Genomic DNA, 22487 nt, shown 5'->3' on the forward strand with positions numbered 1-22487 from the left:
AAATCACATCAACCTGCCAATTGTTGCAGCAATAGAAGGCGGGACCTGGAAAAGAATTGCTTCTTCAAGAAACGATTTTTCAAAAACAAATCTGTTCCCACTTGATTACATAATAACATAACTCATTTGTTTGTCTTCGTTGAGCAGTCTTCCGGGGATATGAAGCTGATGTGATTTCATCGGAAAAAGTGTCTGATGAGTAACTTCGCTAAAATGCACTGCGGCCAATTTCGATGCAATGCAGCGAATCTGAAAAACCGACAACATCAAGCGGACGCAAGTCTTCAAGCGGGCTTCAGAGTCGAGCAGGCACAGCTGCGGTAAAAATTACAGACATGGTCGAAATTTTCCAAAACAAGTCTGAGCACTCGACAACTTATGTGTTGTAGATGTGTTTAGTAAAGCAACACGGGCAGCAATGTAAACAACCTCGTCTGATGCATACCACAAATAGTTGCTTTGAAGAAAATACAAGAATGCTCATATTACCAGTCGGGATCATGACAGCTCCCATGAATCTGATTAGGTGTTTTTGTAAATTGACAGCACTCCAACTACTGTATTAATAATACGATTATCATATTTTTCCCCCCAACAACTCAACAGAAAATTCATTTCACCTTATTGCCTTCATATTCAAAATAGATAAACATGACAATCACATTCTGTTTGTCTTAACTGGAGTTAAAATGTTCAAATCATTCTTTATTTACTCTGGTTTTCCCAATACATCATCGCGAATAAAAGCTTTGTTCTGTTTTTTTTTTTTATTTTGTGCTCCATGTACCAATCTTAATTTAAATCGGATCATTATTCCTGGTTCAGTGCATTTTTCCAAAGAGTAAAAGGCTAACTCATTAAAACAATTTATTTAAATCATTTACAGTCATTGCTAATCCTACAATATTCTTAACACTTATTGTCTATTACCAATCTTATTATAATTCACTGGTGCTGGCAGGCTAGCAGTCTATACATTTATTATTCATTTGTTTCATATAGTTTGCACACACTTTTTTTTTTTTTTTTTTTTTTTTTTTAAACAAACCCAAGAGATTCTTCCAAAAACATTGATAAATATTCAATGTATGTTATCAATGAAAAACACAGCTAGATGGGGAAACCAATTCCAGAAAAAACAGGGGAAAAAAATCCAAAATATGAAAAAACATTGGAGAAAAAAAAATCTGTGATTATGCAAATCCGTGGGTGCCGAATGCAAATATGTATAAGATGGCTGTAGTTTTAAGTTGTAATATCACCAATCGCCACTAAATGGCAGACATGTCTTAGTTGTGCTTAGAGCAGGTCTTACGCTGTCCTATATTACAACATGAGTAGGCTTAATTTTTTTTTTTTTGGACAAACATAGTATCGCAATAATATTCCAACTTAGAGGGAGTAGGTTTTTGAGAAAAAAAAAAAGTACAAAAATGAGTTCTTGCACTTAATGTTGATTTCTTGTTCATCGGTTTTGTGTGGTTCTTGAATGGTAATTTTTATGCAACAGAGCCTTTTGCACTGGGGAAAAAAAAACACAATTATGTGGTTATTTCGTTGTTTGCCTCGACCCCTTTGTTGTTTGGTTGGAATAGTGGTTTTATTATACTGTACATGCATTGGAAAATGTATTAAAATGAAAATGAAATATACACGTAATTTACACATACTTTGGACGTGTGCATGTATTGTGGCCACAAGAGCATTTTTGTCATGGTTAGGAAGTGATATGAGCTAAAAATTGAGGCCCCCTTCAGCATTGAAGTTGCCCATTGTTGAACGATTTGCTCCGAAGCATTTATTATAATTACGACACATTAACAGCTTTTGTTGACACTAAATAGTTGCTAGTCTCAGATAATGTCAATTTAATGAGAGGAGAATCTCCGCCTTGGCTGCTGCTTTGATTGACAGTCGCTCAATTGTCCACCAATTAAAGCCAAGAAGAGGATGAAGACAACACACGCACAGAGACAATTTCAGTTTGTCAGTAGATGTTGACAAGGTCGATATTTCATAAGCACAAACATAGCACATTGATTGATTTGGGACCTGCCCGTCCTTATGTCACTGTCTCGATAAAACTTCTATCAGGGGGTGTGCGGCACCGTTTGGATTGTGAGTCATAGTGGAATCGGTTTTCTCATAAACATAAACACAGTACATCTGAACCCAGTGCTCTCGGATATTATCGCCCTGATGTGGGGAATAAATTTGCTACCACTACTTGACCGTTTTGGCACAGCAGGGAGATATCAACATCGGGAATTTGAATTTGATAAGCACACAGTCGGCACTGCTGGTATTAATAACCGCAAAACTGGCATGATGAAAGAAGAATTGTTAGCACATGGTGAAGACGAACGTGACGAGTGAAAAAAGGGGCGATACCTCGGCAGTGAGGTCCCTCGTCCCAGCCGTCGGTGCAGTCTGAAGCCCCGTTGCACAGTTTGCTCATGTGGATGCACAGCTCTGTCCCCCCGCACTGGTATTCATTAGGCGGACACTTTAAGACAGCGCTGTGCGGGCCTGAGGGAGACAAACACAAATGTGGTCATCTCAAAAGGTTATCAGCATCCAGTAATAATGACTATATACATACATATACACGTATACATATACACGTATACATATATATACACACATATATATATATATATATACACACATATATATATATATATATATACACACATATATATATATATATATATACACACATATATATATATATATATACACACATATATATATATATATATATACACACATATATATATATATATATATATACACACATATATATATATATATATACACACATATATATATATATATATATACACACATATATATATATATATACACACATATATATATATATATATACACACATATATATATATATATATACACACATATATACACACATATATATATATATATATATATATATATATATATATATATATATAATTTTATATCATTTATGATAATTATTGTGAGTAATCATTCACATGATCAGTGTCTTCACATAGATGAATATCATTAATTATTAACAATACCATATAATTAAAGGTAATTTGTGCATATTTCATGAGTTGTTGTGCAGGTATACCTACATACCTGTGCATGTATGTTTGCAAATAGCCATTCAACTTAACCTTCGTTAAATTTCCTAACCTATAAACCGCTAACCGCTACTTTGTTGTACATCCAACCACAATCATTCAAGTCACTCTGCTTGGGTTTGCTTCAGAGGAAGGCAGAAGCATAGCATTTTCCAAAACTGCAGCAAACCTCATGCAGTAATACTATAAACACATGCAAGGAGCATTTACCATCCATAGCGACGTCACATCGCTTGTGGACCTCAAACATTCTCCCTGTGGATGTGCTACCCTGATTCGTTTCGCCTTCCACCAAAATAAAGGAGCTGGCAACTTAATATTGCAATTAATATTGGGCCGGAAGGCTCCGGTCATCTGGACTTTTTTAAGCATTACATCTATTCAACATTCACAGAAAGCGTGAAGGTCAAAGACAAACTGCTCAATTGTGGACCAAAAATGTGTTTGGATTTTAAAAGCACATACCCCATTGGAAGCAATGAAAAAATTTAATGAACAGTACATATTTGGCGCCCCCGCTTTACGGCAGATTTTCAAGCAATCGTTTTTATGGATTCGAAAGTTCGAAATTTGGAGTTGAGCGCCTTCAGTGAAGTTACACGCGTCACAACAACGATGGGATCGACTGGAAAAGAACGAGGGAGCACTGAAGTAGTAGTGCCACTAAATTGTGTGTTTGCTGCATTCACTGCTGTGATGGCTAAAATTCAGGGAACACGTTTTGTGAATATGCATTCATTCACGGCCATAAGATTCCTCTTCTTCTTGAATGTGAGTCTGCCTACATCTTGCAACATCCTGTGTAGATTCTTCTATATTCTTGTTTGGTGCCTCGTGGCAGAGGTTTGAATTCTGAAGTTTTGTTTGAGCCCAGAAGGGTTATTTTCCCCAAAATGGACGACCTCAGCAGCACTCCACTCCTCCCTCCTGCTGTACAGCAACTTTACAGGGCAACCACAAGGCCGACATACGCAATCCAACTGTGGCCGTAGAGGAAAAGTAGCAGAACTACAAATACACTATTATCCGTCCCTTCAATGCATCTAGAGCATGCACGCATCCACACAGAGACTAAACACCCACAAAAAGCATGCCAGCGCAGTGGCATGCAGGCATGCATGGTGGTGTTTGCTGAGAGATATCTTTGGGATCACCAAGGGGGAAAATATATCTCGAGTAAACACCAGTCTGGGCAGACTTTCTCAAATTCCTCAAAGGTCTTTGCAGTTTGAATTTAAGAAACAAGTGAATAGACTGCCGCAACCAAAGCGCAGAGGCTTTTTTGAGTTCACTTTTTTTCCTGGATGAGGTTTTGGTGCCTTGTGACTCTGACCAGTATTTCATCCACAAAAGGACAAATGACTCAGCAAGAAATCTGTCCTGTTGCCGACCATTTTGTGCAGCCTCTCCCAACGGCTGTCACATACTTTCCAAGTCGAAGCGCTGTGTGACATGATTAATGAACAAAACAAAGGCACAAATTGTTGGGTTTTTTTTTTTTACTTTTGAAGCAGGATTCATCATAGCAACTAAACTATCAACCATGTTCACTAAAATCACTGCTTTGTAAGACGGAGAAAAATCATCTTTTAAAATACTTTCATTTCAATACAAGTAATTGTTTTTAAGATCAGGAAGTAAAAGGAAACGCACAATAGAGAATCCCCATCATGTCATTGTGTGTAATAAATAAAATTTAAAAAAAATATATATATATATATATATATATATATATATATATATATATATATATATATATATATATACACATATATTCGTGTGTACTGTAAATTTATTACATTAATTTGACTTTGTATCGAACCATGGGGTCATTAATCAAAATCATAACTTTAGTTTATAGTTATGGACGGTCCTGATAAAAAAAATTTTTAAAAAAAATATTAAAGCAACAACTGCTCTAAACTTCAGATTTACACAACAAGGCTAGAATTTCCGCATTCATGTTTCACCCCAAAAAATATCTGCAATGCGGCAGGGTCACGGTGGGTAAACCGCAATATAGCAATCAGAGTCTTGCTTTGGATAGTTACTGCAGGAAGAGAGCATTCAAGCCATTTGGAAGGATAGTGGTGAAGCATTATCTTCCATGAAATGTGGTGTTAAGAAACATTTTTGCAAAGATTTCCTAATGAACACTTTATCACATTTGTTTATAATAACAGCAAGCTGCAAAGGAAACCCGTTTGAAAGTGACTTTAGACGGAGCACAACACGCTATGAGTAAACAAATGGTAAAATACCAGAAGACGACGGTGGGGGTATGTTAACACAATAGTATGAGGGTGATGTGTGACGTTCTCCCCCGTGCTGGTTCTCCTATCGCTAAGCTGCCGATTTAACACGGGACAACAAAGCCCCCCAGTCTGGATTAATACAGTTTATAAAGAACAGGGAGCCACAATAACAGCAGCCCGTGGCCTTGCATTCAAACAGCTGACCCAAGTCTACTCGTGTTTGGCCAAGGGATTAAATATGAGGAAAAAAAATCAAATACAAGGTGTTGATTAGTAATCTTTAGATATGCGAGATATACATCGAGAAATCAAATGGCCGGATGCACAAGCAGAAGCGATATATGAGGCAAACTTTTGCTCGCTTGACATGAAGAAGCTGTCCTAAGTTCCTCGAGTAAGAAACGTCCAAAATGAGATGAGCTGCAAAACATAATCAGACCGTTGGAATCGTTTTGACAAGGTCTGAAGTAAACCTCGACAAGAGTCCTCTTTCAGAGGCCACATGGAATCGATTTTTCATGCCACATGTGTTGCAAAGACTAAATGTGTGGTTAATTACCAAAGTAAGAAAACAATTGAAGTGATGGAAAAGGAAAGAGAAAGAATAGGAGAGTCTCGCAGGAGCTAATTGAACACCTCATTCATAGGAAGCAGTCCAAAGTCCCACAAGGCCCCATTCTTCTGTGAGCTGGCAACAGATAGGAGGGCTGCAATGGAAATGGCTGCTAATTTAAAGCAAAGGAGGCCTTTTATTCAATAGTGGTGAAGCGAGGTTATCTGGCAGAAATGCAGTTGTCGTGAATTGCCTAATATTTTCCGATGGAGAGCCAGAAATTGTTGGAAAAGCTTTTGCTCTTAGCAAAAGATGTTACCCAAATGTTCGTGATAAAGTGGAATCTCCAAAGTGTAAGCCGAAACTGTGATGTCGGCCGACATCCAAGCTGTTCACATTTCAAAGCATCTCTTTCCATTTAGATCAATTCATATTTAACAAATCAATCCCTTCTCGGCTGAAACTGTTGCGATTGTATAATCTTTAGTAACTGTACTAGCAATGTTAAAAGTAAGTTTACACTAGCATTCTTACCTGCCTACTAGTGTAAAAAGATGTTAACCACTGTCGAATAAAACTAAAATAAAACAAAACATCTCTTCCTTTGATGTCGCCTCATATAACTGATTTACCGCTTGGTAAAATTAATTTGTGTGCGTAAAGGTGGAGGCATGTACCAATGTTTGACGTTAAATTTCCGGTTTTAAGGTTATCGTCTCACTTTTTTGTCATCACTCGTACCTTCAGTGGGGGCACTATAAAAAAAGAAAAAAGATAAAGACATTTGAAGAGTTAACGCATTACATCAGTGGTTCTCCAACGTTTTACACCAAGTACCACCGAAAAATCTACTTTTGATTCATTACAATCAGTTCATCAAAAAGAATTGTTCAAAAGATTCGTCCCCTGTACCCGGCCGGACTCTTTAAGTGTTACGTCACGCAAAAAAACTGATAAGCTGGTGCTCAATCGACTGTTTCAGCCAAAGAAAGCATTCTTCTATCAAAACAAGACATGCAGGACTGCAGACACCTTGCACGCGTTGAGTCATTAAGTCGCTGCACATAGAGGTGGATCACATGCTCCGTCGGCCAGTGTGATGGGAGTCAGGCCACGCGAAATAAAGCCATTGTTTGATCACCTAAGTCGGCTGTGGCCCCTTACAAATCACACCGAGCTGCCGTGGTGTAAGCGGTGTCATGTGCAAAACTTGATCTGAACAGTGGCACGGCCACACGAGGAGAGAGCAGGAGTGGTAGGGCCACGAGACACAGAGGTGCGGGGGCGGCTGATTGATTACTATTGGCACTCACATTCACTTCAAGTCGAGGATCTCATTATACCTCCGCAACTTGCGAGAGGTCTTTTGCAGAATTCAAATTCACATTCATAATCAGGGACGCTTCAAATCTCAGAAGCTCTTTGACCCTTTCAGTCACTCATGACTTATCGACTGTGCCAGTCAACACGGTGGAAAGATTGCACAATATACAAATATACTTATATACTGTATATATAGATATATACGTAAATCACACTGCCTCAGCCAAAAGATGTTACTCTGTCAGTGCTGCAATCAGCGCAGTTTCTCTGGGTCTTCTCCACACTTTGACCCTACCATGTAACTTCTCTACGCTAAACCTGGACTTGCATAATGGGCCAAGCATTGAAGGGCAGTCATGGCAGCCCGGTGAGACTGGAGATTGGCTGCATGCAGTCTGTTCCGGATTGTGTGGCCAGAGCCATACATACCATGCATGTGGTCCAGACATTATCAGACACCTCTTTGACCCTAACGTTTGAAAAAAATCTAAATAAATTCCTGGGATTGAATGGCTGGACCATGAAAAGACAAATAAATACGTCAATGGCAGTGAATGAGTTAAGGATCTTATTTTAACTCTAAAGTCGACTGGGAAGTAACTGACTAGTCATTTCAGTTCTAAACGTCTCTCCTCATTGTGAGCACATTTCAACTTCATTTGTGTAAATATCAATCAATCAATCAAATTTATTTATATAGCACTTTTCATACTGTCCAATAAAAATGTCCAAAACACAACATAAAAGGAAGACCCGCAAACAAACCCAAACACATATGTCCGACAGTACATCAGCACTCGCGCGCCCCCTCCCCCCCCACACAACCTGATAAAATGTGTTGAAAAAGACATGACAAGGCACAGAGAGACCATATGAGGAAAGGTACCCAAGGGGGGCTCATTCACGCTGAGGGGAATGACAGCCCACGGGCCACGGGGAGTGTCACCATCACAGAGACCACCGGCCCAGATTAGCCGGGGAGACCCCACACCTAGTGTGGAGGCCCCCGGTCACCTGGACCTAAAGAGCCCCTGCGGGAAGGGCAGCCACGGGATACAAATATGACCATGTAAATTGATCATGAGATGACTTATTCCAACGACAAGAGCAGTTTATTAGTCACAGATTATATTATTCAGATGCCACTCTTACGACACCACCCACACATTAGGCCCGACAGTGATGTAACCATACTCGCCATGGCAACAAGTGTCATTGGATTCCCTAACAGGAATCTATATAAAATTAACATTTCCCAACTACATGCTCTACCAACACTTTCAACTAGGTTTTGATCGTCCATATAATCCTTCTACTTTTCACAGATGTCAGCCAACCAGATGACCATGAATAATTGATCGTGCCGATCCGTAAATACATCTCATAAATAAATAGTGTTGCACCAGTTTAGTGCCACCAGCCCTTAATGACACACTAAAATGTTTTTTTCTGACCACTGAAGATCAGGCAATGGCTGAGCAGCGATGTCTGTCTGTGACGCCCATGGCCTGAATGACGCATTCTTGGATGAAGTAACTAAATACTGACCTGGCGCCCTCAAGAATCTGTTTGACAAGCTTCTGTCGTCTGTCCTGCCAATAAAAATAAATAAATAAATAAAAATGGGGGGAAAAAAAACTCTGCGCAACTTGGACAAAATAACCCACAACACCTCAAAGTTTCAATGGGCTGTGAAAGGACACGATACAACTGGAATACTGGGTACTTGTTTGTCCGTTCATAGGAGACATACAATAATTGTCAGGAAAGTTCCAGACGGAGTGTCACAAAAGATATACTTCAAACCCAAATTATGAGTTTTCCCTTTAATACTGGCCAAACAATAAACCAGCATGTCTACAAAGACGTTTTCTTCATTCAGTGCGCGAGAAGAGGCGAGAGTTGCGATTCTTCAATGCACCAGTTAAAAATGTCCTGAGACTGGAAATTACCGAGCAGCACTTGCATCTTGATAACTTTTGAGCTGGTACTACAGCATGAGTTATTTATCTATTTATTTTTAAATCACTTTACTGTAATCCGGTTTTACCATGACGATACAGGATATTCTTGAATAACCTTTTCGTAAAAGGTTACGGAAATACAGTTTGATACTGATCGAGTTGAAGGTTTCATTTTTCGCAACTTACTGTCTGTTAACGCCTGTGCTAGATCTTTATTCACATTGCACTTGACAGTTGGATCCTGGGCTGCTTGCTGCTCACCCCCTGCTCTTCAAAAATATCAACACCACATTTGCAATCCTTCACGGGGGGGCTCGTGGGAGAGCTGGCAAGGTGACAAGTCAAGCAGGAAGCCCAAATCCAGCTCTCCATAGCACAACAAACTTCTCCAAATGCAGCAGCTCGACTTCCCCTTGGGAGGGACAAACCACTGAGCAAATACATCTATCGTGCAAAGGAAAAGGAGATTTATTCAAGACAAAATCACCAGCTATCCCAAGCAAATAAACATACTGTACAATATTAGTGTAGGTTATGGAAGAGGAAAAGCAAACAACTAGACATTGGAATTCAGAGTTGAGGTTGGAAGAACGACCAGCATTCATCGACAATTTTCCCCCACAAAATATACAGTAGAACCCAGTAATTCTAAACAATGTGTTTCAGGTGAGTAGCAAATCAATTGCAGACATCTATTAATCGATTTACAATATTCAGTCTATCATGCAGCCAATGTCAGATTCACACTTAAGGAAAAATATATGGATAGATGGATAATTTGATTTTTTTTTATAAAGAGAGAGTGGAAAGGATCTGTTGCACTAGTTGTGTATGGGTGGATTTTCGGAAGCAACAACAATAATAACATTTGACTGGTTACAATTATCTTTTTGAAACCTATTAGACATGAGTCACCTACTATGATTGTCATATTTCGATAAACTGCCATCATATGTGTTGACCACAAAACCCAGTGCGTGCAATGTAAAAACAGGTAGCTTCGGAGCTTTGCTCTAACTTAGCATTACAAAACGTTTATTTGCTTCATGAATAATTGCTAAGATTTACTGACTTGAAATTGAGCGCCAAAGGATTGTGTCCATCACAACTACAAAGCAAAAGGGGGCCAAACCAATACAATATTCATTTGTGTTTATTTCAGAAAACTAATGACAATTTGTATTATCGTGGTGGCGGACCTTCAAACTCACAAGGCAGGGGAGAGGTGGCCACTAGAGGTCATCTGCTACAATAACATTTGGGCTCTCGGTGCCTAATTATGTCAAACAGATGTGGAATGATAATGCCTTTTCAACAGTGTGCTCTTCAGCAGAACCAGGTGGCTGACATCCCATTAAAGAGCCATGCTCATGACAGGTAAGGGGGAGGGGCAAGACAAGACCAACCTCAAACAGCTTTTCAAAGTACCGAAACACAGAGGACGTCGTCATCCTAAAAGATGGCGCCACCGGTCCAAACCAGATGTTCAGCGTCTATGTTGATGCCTTCACTATATTATTTCAGTTCACCTTGCATGCACGGCTGTATTCTAATCCTTGCTGTTGTCCCAGGCTGTCTCTTATGTCCCCTTAGAGTGCCTCTGGCCTTCCCCAACACTGTCTGTGGGGAGCCCTAGTGGGATTACATAATGATCTTTTTTTTTTCCCGTCCCCTTCAATTTAAACCCCTGACACGATTTTCTTGGCTGAAACCAGTCTGTGCGCTCTTGTCCTTCTTCAGGGGGGCAGCTTTGGCCAGACGTCTAAAAATGGCCTAGACTGGTGGCTGGCAGACCAGCACACCTTTTAATATATGTATGTTGTATATGCTGACATTTAGCTGTTGTTTGTCAAAGCACCACTGAACACGAGGATGAAATATGCTGAACTTTAGAAAGGTGATTTTCCCTGCTATAAAAATCAGGAAACGTTATCCCTGTGCATGTGTTTTACTCTTAATAATTATTACTAGGCATGGCATTTGATCAAATTTCTTTCAAAGACTATGTCTGACAATATTTTATTAGACAACAAGTTGAGACAGTCTCAACAGCGCCTCTGCTGGTTGCAGTCAAATGCATTGCATTTTGCCTCCGCTGACACGATACATCGACAAGCGATTCCACATAAATGATTTACCATTATTTAGTATCATTTGATCAACATGTTTCGATTTAAAGGGGAAGTCAACCCAGGCAATTTTTTTTACAAGAATTTGTTCTATGCAGGCCCACTAGTTGAAACAAGGGCCTCAGAAAACAGGTGAGCTATGATTGGTCGTTGATTGGACACAAGTGTAAGCGGACTATAAAGGGCAAGAATTCCTTAATTTGCATTCTTCCTACTATACTTTGGCAGGAATTTGTTTTACATTTTTTATGCTATTAATACATGAACAAATGGAGATGAAAACAAAGTTTAATGAAAGGTAAAAATTCTGCCTGTCTGTGAATGTGTGTTTCCGTCAATAGCGCACACCTGCAACCGGTTCTGAGGATCTTAAAGTTGTTCTTTCATGTCAAGGTTTTTGTCTGGGATGAGCTATCTGGGCCTGGTGCTTTAAGGCAACAGTGTCAAGATCAAAGAGTTCACTCCCTTCTAAAATCGGAGCATCGTAACCGCTGTCGGGGGTCAACCGTCAGGTATATGGCACCGCAAATGTAGAAAAAACAAAAAACTCATTCTTATTTCATTCTGAAGTGTTGCGAAGGAGCATGGAACTCTTTATCTGTCCTGTGATTCCAACATTAGAAATTGGACTTTCTACAAGGGCTGTCAATATCCTAAAAGGCTAATTGCTGATTAGGTAGGAACAGACTGTAAAAGTGTGCTTATTACAGACCATAGGCAGCGGATGTCAGCATTACGCTTCTTATGTTTTCAAGGTCTATAACCCGAGGAGCTGAAAAAGGCCTTCCAGCCGACCTTTGGACCGTCACGTGTTGTAGCTTGGCTTATTGTTGATCATGTATGCATATCTGCATAAAAGGGCATATGCCCAAACAACCGTTCATTTTTTGTTGTCCTCTGTCCGTATCACTCTATGCCAGTCTGGCTCAGCACCCTGGGGTACAAAGAACAGCATTGTGGGAGAAACACAGCAGCTGCAGTGGACAGTGGCTGACTTCACGGGCAATAGCCACCCGACCGACAAGAGCCACTGTGAAACTGCATCCACGTAAGGAATCGATAAACCTTCCTTATGCATCATTGAACCAAAAGCTTCCTCAAAAAGTGCACCGTCGCAAGAAGCAGACTGAAGGGGCTTGTCTTCACATTGTGGTAGTGGAAAAGCATGTGAGTCCGAGACAGGCCTTACACCATAAGGACAAAAGTATGATGACGGGAAGGAGTCGATGGTAGTCTACAGTTCCAAAGTTAACCACAATTACAGTCCATTTTAAGTCATATAACCTTAACTGAGCTCCGTGTTTAGAAAAATTATCAAATGACGTGAATTTTAATGCCCTTTGTCCGTTGCATGGTACCAAATTGACTCCGCATTGTTCTATTCACATGTTAGGCTTTCCCATTGGCAAAACCAGGTACTGAATCAAGCACCTGGTTGATCATTGGTCAAGTAGATTCGTCATCACCTAAAACTCATGTTAGCTTGCCTTAGCTCTAGATGCGCATTATCAAACTTGAGTCTCCACTTCGTTGCATCGGCCAAAATCCTCTGCCCTCACCGTCCCCTTGAATAAAGTTACCATAAAATTCACAATATTAGTCACCATCATGATTTGATTTGAAAGGTGCGAGTGTATGGAATCGAACCGAATCGTTCCACTTTCAAATCGAACCGTCCTTGAATTGTTTCGCACCTAACATATCGAAAACCGTATTGAATTGTCTTTTGTGGAGAGATGCACATCGCCAATAAACAGTACTAAACATTAGATTGATGAGTTGAAGTGTTTTAGTTGCAGGGGTTAAAACTGGGGGGGAAAGTTGTGGTTTATAGCCCGAATTCCACGAGAGTCTCGTTACTATGGCTTAAATGGATCAACTCGAGGAGAACTTGGTTCTCCCCCATTGTTGTGGTTTGATAGTGTGCCTCCGTCTGATGTGTTCAATGTGACGTGCTTTTCGCAGTTTCCCGTTGGACTATTTTGAAGTGGAAATCCAGCCATCATCTACAACAGCTATCTCAGAAGTCTGTGGGAATTATTCTGCATTCATCCACTGAATTGAATACTCTGTTCAAGTTGATCTCAAATGTAGTTGATGGAGATGTGCTGCAACAAAAAAGGTTCTTCCTTAAACTGTCCCCAAAGTATAGCCCAGAATGTCTTTTCAAGAAGAAGAATTGGGCTTCAGAGGTCCAAAGCAAGCTCTGATTGATTAAGATGTATTTCTCAATACGTTTTGCCCACATAGTGAAAGGTTCGTCTCTGACTCGCAACCTTTTCCACTACCACAGTGTGAAGTCAAGTTCCTTCAGTGCGCTATTCCCGTAAGTGTTGTTTTTCAGAAGTTCTGGCAGAAGCCAGACGTCGAATGAGACAAGGGATGCAGTCACTGTTGTCTCCGTCCCAGATAGAGACAAGCAAGCAGGCTCGCCCACAGATGAGGAGAAGGAGGAAAGAGCAGGTTGTGCAAAACAGCAGGTTTCTCCATTGCTGTGGGCTCGTCTTTAATGACTTCCAGACCGACTCTCTTACAGTCTTTGCGTCTAGACTCCAACTCGAGGCTTCGCCCCGGCCTCCCAGTCTCTCTCACTCTATGCCAGCCCTCCGAAAACACGTCAAACGTACACGCACGGGCGCACACAACGACACACACTTTTTCCCTTACATCCAAACATTCGGTCCTTTTGGAAAACTACCTCTGAAAAGCTGACCAGAGAGACATTGCAGCTCTCATTCCCTCACCAGGGATCCAGCCTGGCGGCATTTCATCTCTAATGTAGGCTTTGAAACCGTGGCTCTCTTTTTTTAGTACATTCAGTTTGCATTTGTTTCATTAACCGCATCTACTGAAGCACTGGGAGAAACAAGGGAATCCCATCCCTCCCAAATAAATTTTTTTTTTAAAAAAACATCACAAATCTCCGTGACCATGAGCTTTAAGGCAAAATGACCTCTATGGGGAGCAAACAAAACATCCCACTGTTTTCAGCCATCACACCAAATAAATCAAATTTATATCAAATATCAATCTAAGTCAGTCAGAGTGTTCCTTTTCAAGATGCATTACATTCATTTGTAATGCCATATGCTGCAAATAAAGGTAAGTGCTTTTAATGCATGTCAAAAACAAAACAAAAAACAAAAAAAAAGGCTATCTAAACCATCTCGATGTCCGTAAATTACACGATGCACATATTTAGAGTTGGAGACACAGTTAGTTCCACCAAAGCTCCAATTATGCACTCTGAATGCTTAAATGTCAGCCAAGGTTAACTTGGCTGTAAATGCAGCCAGATCCACACAATCAGAGTAAACACCTAAAAAAAAAATAAGTATGCCTTCACTGTGGACTTTTTTGGGGGGGAAATACTTACAAACGTCGGGCTCCTCATCCGAGCCGTCTGGACAGTCTTTCTCGCGGTCGCAACGCCATCCCTTTGAGATACACGTCACGCCATCTTTACACACAAACTGCTTCGGGCTGCAGGTCTTTGGAGCTGGAAAGGAATATAGAATATGTTAAAATACGAAAGAACAATAATCCTTTTGTGTCACTGATATTAATTCCTGAGGTTTCATTAGCCAGAGGTGTCTCTTTCGTTCCTTGCCACTGGCTGTAATTAAACTGTGGACAGTTGCCGGCTGAAGGTAAAGAAAAATAGTTACAAAAAAAATAATAATAAAACGTCTCGGAAAAGCTTTGCATAAACTCGATGCTCCCATATGCCGTGCTTAGGTCAGTGTTCCCAATAGCAATAAAGGAGACTCAAGCTCTCAAGTATGACTCCTCACATTCATCTAAGTGACAGCAGACATTCTATCCACTAACACGGTTAGAGTTAAATGTCTGTCTTTGCAAACACTTCGAAAGCAGACCAAACACTATAACTTGACACTGATGGAGTCTTTATATTAATACGCAGGTATCATTGTTGCATTGCAGTCTAAATACTGAATGGCGATTCATGAATGGCACAGCACAGCATCATAACTGCTCGTGAAAGGGGGCGGTATGCAAATGAGTGTCTTCGGGCATTTTTGCAGCTCTGTGTGAATAGGAATAGTTTTAATAATGTCGTCTGTATGCAGAACCTTTCGAAAACACAAAGAAATAAAAGCTGCTGGTTTTACGACACCATTTTCGCTTAAATGTGCTTTAACGCAGATCTGCCTATGCCTACCATATGTCCACTTTGCTCTCTCATTCTCTCTTTAAATTACAGATGTTATATCGCTTCTTAATAACTGAAACGACATTACTACAGTGATTACTAGCTACTGTGCCAGGGCAGTGTGTCATTAGATATCTAGCCCAACTCATTGATTAATAATGAATTAATCAATATGCACACACTGGCAACAGCGAGTGAATTTGGGCTTTAGTGAGTTTTCCTTTAATAAGACGTCGGTGACTAATGATGGCCCCCATGACAGTGAAAAAGCAGTTAGTCTTATGAAAGTTTCTGTCACTGCCATCTTTATATCCATCTATGACAGTGAAAAGTGTTTTTTCTTTATTATAGGACTTATTATAACCGCTCAAGGGGAAGTTCACCTTACTGTCTGCCGTGTACAGTGAACCCCCATTTATCGTCGGGGGATTCATTACAGATCGACTCGCGATCGGTGAAAATCTGCAATATAGAGAGACAGTATAAAGGACTTTTTTTTTTTTTTTTTTTTAAATGATAGTCCCTCCTACACGCTTTTAACTTTTACCTTTTAAAACCCCACTTATTAAAGTATTGCCTGGCGTCTCTTCTCACACTCTTGCTGTCAAGAAATAAAATATTTGTCATATAATATCACTTTGAGGAAACAGAACACTCTCATTTGCAGTGTCTAAATGAGAATAAAAGTGTACAATATGTCACTCCCGGTTGAAGTTTCCTCTTAAACTATCATACAGAGCAAAAGAGAATAAAACATTTCTAATGAAGGTCCGCTTACTCAATGCTAACATATAATGCGAGAGGGCTAACGAATATTGACATAAATGTTACGGTAACTCTAAACTGTTTCTTTAAAGAGAAATAAACTGAACATAGCAAACAGGCATTTATTTTCTCAGCTTTATTGGAACAGCTAATATGAAAACGCAAAACGTGGTACTGCATGAATAATTACGCTACGATTTTTCCAGTCCACCACAGATCTGCCTGGCACAGTGTGGTATGACATAGAACGCTAAATCCGCATTGGCCTGTATATTGTATAGTGAAGTAAAAGAATATTAATTCAAAATCTGAAATATAGACAGCGCTGAACCTCTTGAGAAAGGGGTGTGTGGGTCAGCGCATTCTTCAAGGGAACTTTGGCAGTCGTCAGGAAGCATTTCTCTACCCCTGACTTGTCAGTGTTTTGTAGGCAAGCAGGAATTAAACCACGATCGAGCTCCAAAAGCCTAAGTCTTTAACTGCTCCTGACTGTCCTAAAGTGGACCACAATCATTCCGGGACGCTGGTCGACCTCTGTGGGTAATGACCATGTCAAACCCTTGATAAGAGTCTTTACGTCTCAATGTGTTTCACACAGCATGGTCAGAATAAAAAACACGAAGGAATACTGCTGTAACCTCAGGATTGTTTGGGCCTCTGATGGGAAAGTGCGCTATCATCGTCCACGGATGATGGGATGAAGGCAGCTAAGCAGTAGGACTGCATTTACATTTCAACCTAGCCTCCACGGAGCTCAACCTAAATACTAGGAATTCAACCTGACATATTGCTGCACTCCACTTAACGTGTGTGTGTGTGTGCGTGCGTGGAGTGGCGTAATTTCTCTCTGAGAAGTCACAAGGTTTTGATTTATTCATGAACGGAAGCCAGGATTACACTCAGATGCCTTCACTATTTTCCTCATCCTTCTTTCTCAAAGGTCTTTGTTTGTTTGCATGTTTGGAGGTATCAACAACAGCCGTGGCATGCAGATAGTCGCGCTGTGCCTGTCTCCTGTCCACGGTTTATTTAGATGCTGACATGCTGGAGCCTGGCAGGATGCTCTGTTTCCAATAAAAGCTGTGGGAGGAGCGCTAGGTGCCGGCGGCAGCAACATATCACAGAGCTTAGGAAGTAGGTCAGGAGGTTAGAGAGGTGGAGGTGCGGGTTACTGTACCATGAGAGATCGCTAGAGTGGAGAAGTCAAACATACACGACATGACTTTTGGGTTATTCTTTATCGTATCTTCCAGTAACGACGAAGCTAACATTTTACTTTTTCCAGTCAACTAATCAAACTCCAGTTACTCCTTAAAATCACAAAACGCTAATGCGCATTATACATTTTGCTTCGACTTGATGGTGACATCGTTCTTTTAAACAGTAATCATTTCCTCCACCACAGGCCGTACAGTAAACCACCTTCAGGTTGCAGCACTACAACATACAAATATGTCATTGGGATACAATGAGTAAACAATGAGTAAACAATAAATAAATAAATAAATAAATATTATATATATTTGTTTCTTTCCCGTGGAGCAATCCGGTGCGGTATAGTACAGTATAGTTTTCATATTCAACTGTATATATTTTTTAAATTGAACCGCAAAAAAATAAATAAACTTTGTAGTATATCTACACAATCTTAGCCAATATTAAGATAGCTCCATTATTTTCATTCTTATTATTGCTCGAAGAAAGGTAATGAGTGCAAAGCAACCTGTCAGAGTTTTTTTTTCCTCAGCCTCAAATTCTTAAAGTATTGGAATTTTTGCATATATGGAGGGGGAAAAAATTGGAAGATCATAGCCCATGCGACTACTCATCTCTACGGTATACTACTCAGAGCCACTAGAGGACACAGTTGCATATTATCTAGAGAATGCATCTTGTAATGTTTGCACCTGCATTTGTCATCATTTCCTACTTGAGCATTTCATCTTTGTGAATTCATCCCAGCTTTCCCAGGCAATTCCTCATTGAAATCCAATTTGGAGCTATAACATTAATCTACTTAAGTGACTTCCTGTTTACATCTGAGATTTGGTTTAATCAAAAGCACTGCAGTTTCACAACAACCTCATTCAACTTTACTCAGCCCTGAAAAGAACATTTCCCGTTTTGTCCATTTTAGATTGTTTTTGTAGGTTTATCTGTTTTAAAAAAAATCCTAATTAAAAGAAAGAGTTTCCACCCATTATTCATCCATGGTCTGTTAGAGGGGTGCTCAGGTGTCAAATGTGTCTTTTGTTAAGATGATTCAGTGCAGAGGAGGCTAAACAGAAACATATGACATAGGATGACATAAGAGAACAAACTGTATGAAGTGAGAGCAAATGGAGAAGTAAAAGAGCTCGGGTAGGGTCCTGAGATGGGATGGAGGAATGTCACACATGCTACCAATGAGCAGCCCGTGTGTTTGCCAAGGTAGAGGCTACTTTTGGGTCATCTCCATTTGGGCCGCATCAGATACGCACAGCCCCCCCTGGCCCCCACCTCTGCGGCCTTCAAGATGAGTTCAGTCTGGTTGTGAGGAAGCATCTTCTCCTAAGACAAACACCACCCTCTCCTCCAGCCACAGCCCCATTTCCTCACGCCCACAACTCGGCTATAAATAAGTTGGACGTCTGCCTTTGGAGAGCAGCGGGGGCACTCCAAAGTTCCAGCAGACATTGAGACTACACACTGTCATCAGGAGTGCGCATCCACTGTTTAAAGTCGACTGCGGAAATTAAATTATACGAGGAAACCTGCCTTCAACCCAGAGCCCCCATTCATACGGCCTTGAGAAGGTCGATGCGCGCTAGCTCCATGGGGCCGGATTTGTTCCTGACCCTTTTCCTTGACCCTCATATTAAAGCAGAAAGGAAACAGAATTTCCCCGCAGGGATAAGTTAAGTGGCGGAAAACTTGCTCTCATCTGTCAGTCTATTATATGAATATGAAAGATAACAGAGTTCTGTATTGAGCATATGAAAGACAAAGCCGTATGCTGTGAATTCACAGTAGGAAGGGGAATTTGGAAATTAACTTTGATCAGCAATCCGTACACGTGTTGTTTTAAAATATTATTTTAACTCATTCACGGCCAGACATTTTCAGAACTTCTTTCTTCAGAACTTCTTTCTTCAGAACGTAAAACTGACAAAAGTAGAAACAAGTTCCTGGGATTGAATGGCTGGACTGTGAAAAGTAAATTCGTCAATGGCAGTGAATGAGTTAATGTAATGGGATCATCTCTGCATGAATGTTCTCAACTCCTGTTTCCATGCCAGTGATATATTGAGCAGAATAATGCTGCCTGCAGCAGTTCTGCCATAGCCTGGATGTGGCCAAACTTCCACTAGCTGAAGTAATGTTCTTCTTTGGACTGCGAACTCATCGACACAGTCCACAATGGAGCCTATCCCAGCTGACTTTGGACAAGAGGTGGTCACACACCCGCACTGTTCTCCAGCCAATCCTACTATCAACAATCCAAACAAGATTAAGTGATCCACACTCAGACATACAATGTCAACCTAAGATAAAACTTTTGTTGATATAAATATAATAAGTCCGTTGCACCTTTTTTTTTGGACTCCATGGAGACACCATAAACAGTCCGAGGCAACAACCACTATGGTCTTAGTACATGTTCCTTTCTGGAGTCAGGATTTAATGATTCGGCCTCAAGTATTGAGAATAATAAAAATGTCAGGGCACACAAAAACACCAGGTGGGCGTGTTGGCTGAGGTAATTGCATAGTGTGGTTATTCAAAACATTTACAGTCTCTTGCAATGTCTACTGGGGTTAAAAAGTCACTGAGTTTAGTCTACTAAAGATAGGACGTACTTTCACTACCAAAACACCGAGGTTCTCAAGGAGAGACTATAATCCTGCCATCCTAAATTTACTGTTCATTACGATTTCACAAGTATTTGAGGGGAAGGCGATACATAACATGACTTGCCGCTGATACGGCTTTGTCCTTTCTGAGAGAGCACCAACGATACCACAATACAGCTGCTCATAAATATCCTCACCGGCAATATGAATTGAATGCATATGACTGCAATAAGCCCTCTGAAAACATGGTATTCCTATTTATTTGTACTTTTTCCTCAAAAACAATAAAACAACCATTAGGTCTTGTTTTGTGGGCCAAAATGAGGAAAACATTGATTCTGGCCTATTTGGCTACAGTCTACCACCACTTCATCCTCCAACACAACAAAAGCACATGAACACATCCAAGGTTTTGCAACAGGAAAGAGCATAAGAACAAGGTGGGAGTGGGGGGTGGGGGGGGTTCCAATTTGCCATGTTACAAAACAGAGAAGAAGGCGCCCCTGCTGTGCCTGTTAAGCTTGGAGGATCTGCGCCAACTGTAAAAATGATAGAAGAAAGCGCTCACGGGTTGCAAATAAGGATTCATATGGAAGTCGCAACGGATGGCAAAGTTTACTGGTTTAAGACATTTACACACTTTGCAGCCCTATTTGCACAAGAAGAAGATCATATTTTGTTTTGACTGACACTGTCATTGTTTATGTATTGGATCCCATTAAATTGTGCAAATGTACCTAATGATGTGGCCAATGATTAAAAATCTCTTTTTTTTCCTTTAAAGCTTTTGTTATATTGTAACAGTTATAGGATGGATAATTCTCTCTGAATGACTGAAACTCCTCTTTTGATGCTATGTTGTAAAGAACAGAATGATTCTGCCGAAAGTCAAAATCCTGTGTGGATGGAGGCCTACGTTAACGCAATGTTCTTCTTCTTTGGATAAGTTAAGCATGAATCAACAGCGCCTCTGCTGGTGGCAGCCATGTAGTGCACTCTATTTTAATGATTCTATCTTTGATGATTATTTTCTTGCTTTGTTTCTTAATGACCAAAATTGAGTGATTAAACAACATGTATCCCTTGTGCGTACAATAGGTCTACATAACCAAAACACAGAGGGAGAATTAGCATCAAAAATGTCATTGTGTGTGACATTGGTTGCCAAGGGAATTAGGATTTTTTTAATTTTTTTTTACAGGTCACAAGAAGATCTAAACAAGCCTTGGTGGTACTGAAAGGCACAACCTCTTAACGAAGCGGAGTAATCACAAGTGAAATTCATTGTGAAAAACGTGGATGTCTGGCTGAGATTTCACTTCGTCTGAACCCCAAAGCTGTAATCAACCAAGACAGATATTTGTGTTAGTCACCGCATTGCAACCCCGAGGAAGAAGACTTTGGTGTCTAACTTCCACATGAGGATTATATCAAATTCAGTTGGGGAGCCTAAGGATGGTAAATTTAAGAGAACCCCAAGGTGTGGTCCTTAATTATCAACAAAGTCAGTTTAGACAAATCCCTCTGCCACGCTGCCACCACAAGAGTACACGCTGTACATAGCTGCAGAGGGAGAAGAATGACAATTAAGCCTGCTTAGTATGCTGCTGAAGGGAAACATGAAAGAGGATTATATAAAATTCTTCTGTGCCTTTTCACAAGATCAGTGACAAGTTTCAACTTTGCGTGTGACGCAGGAGCTCCACGGAAAAGGCCTAGATTCTCCAGAATGTTCGTTTACGCTCACCATGCACGTGCCAAAGCAAGCGCAGCACCTCCATGCCGTTTCTTCAGCAACGTCACTCCATGAAGAGAGTAGCCGAGGAATTTGTTCATTTTTCAAATGTCATTTGCATTCTAGCATGTTTCATGATTGCCCAATCGCGATATTCCACAAATATTCCCACACACAGCCTGTCCATATACGTTTAGCTCTGTTGATGGGAAAATTTGCATTAATCAAAATTGTGTGGCTACAAAAAGCACTTGAGTGGTCATCAGTTGTCATGAAGAGCCTGTATATAAAAAAGATTTTTTCTTTTTTACTGTAGCTCATTACTACAGTAAGTTGAAACTGCTGTTGTATTGTTTTGTATTGTTAAATATAGCCTACACAAGGGGTCACCCACCTTTTTTAAAGTGAGGGCTACTTCTTGGATATGGATTAATAATGCGCAGGGCTACCAGTTTGATACATACTTGTGAAATAAGAAATTTGCTCAGACTACCTTTACGTGGTATTATTAATTAATGATTCATTCATCTCAAGACATGCAGGTTTCTCACAATATTTAGGAAACATAATACAAAACAACTTTATTTATATAGCGCATTTCATAACAGCTACAGCTGTAACAAAG

At 40.3% G+C, this 22487-nt stretch overlaps 1 protein-coding gene across 3 annotated transcripts in view; it reads right to left on the bottom strand.

Annotated features, from left to right (window-relative positions):
* The window catches only part of LOC147142247 (low-density lipoprotein receptor-related protein 1-like), a 103958-nt gene that overhangs the window by 73994 nt on the left and 7477 nt on the right, over positions 1-22487 (bottom strand). For all 3 annotated transcript variants that reach the window (XM_086039514.1, XM_086039513.1, XM_086039512.1), the window contains exons 2-3: positions 14732-14854; positions 2392-2529 (exon numbers count right to left, since the gene is read on the bottom strand). In XM_086039514.1, coding sequence (XP_085895640.1) covers positions 2392-2529; positions 14732-14854 — 261 coding nt within the window. The remainder of the gene's footprint in view (positions 1-2391; positions 2530-14731; positions 14855-22487) is intronic.

This window comes from Filicampus tigris, chromosome 9, assembly GCF_054856515.1.
Source record: "Filicampus tigris isolate MCC_2025a chromosome 9, RoL_Ftig_1.0, whole genome shotgun sequence".
Classification (NCBI taxonomy): Eukaryota; Metazoa; Chordata; class Actinopteri; order Syngnathiformes; family Syngnathidae; genus Filicampus; species Filicampus tigris.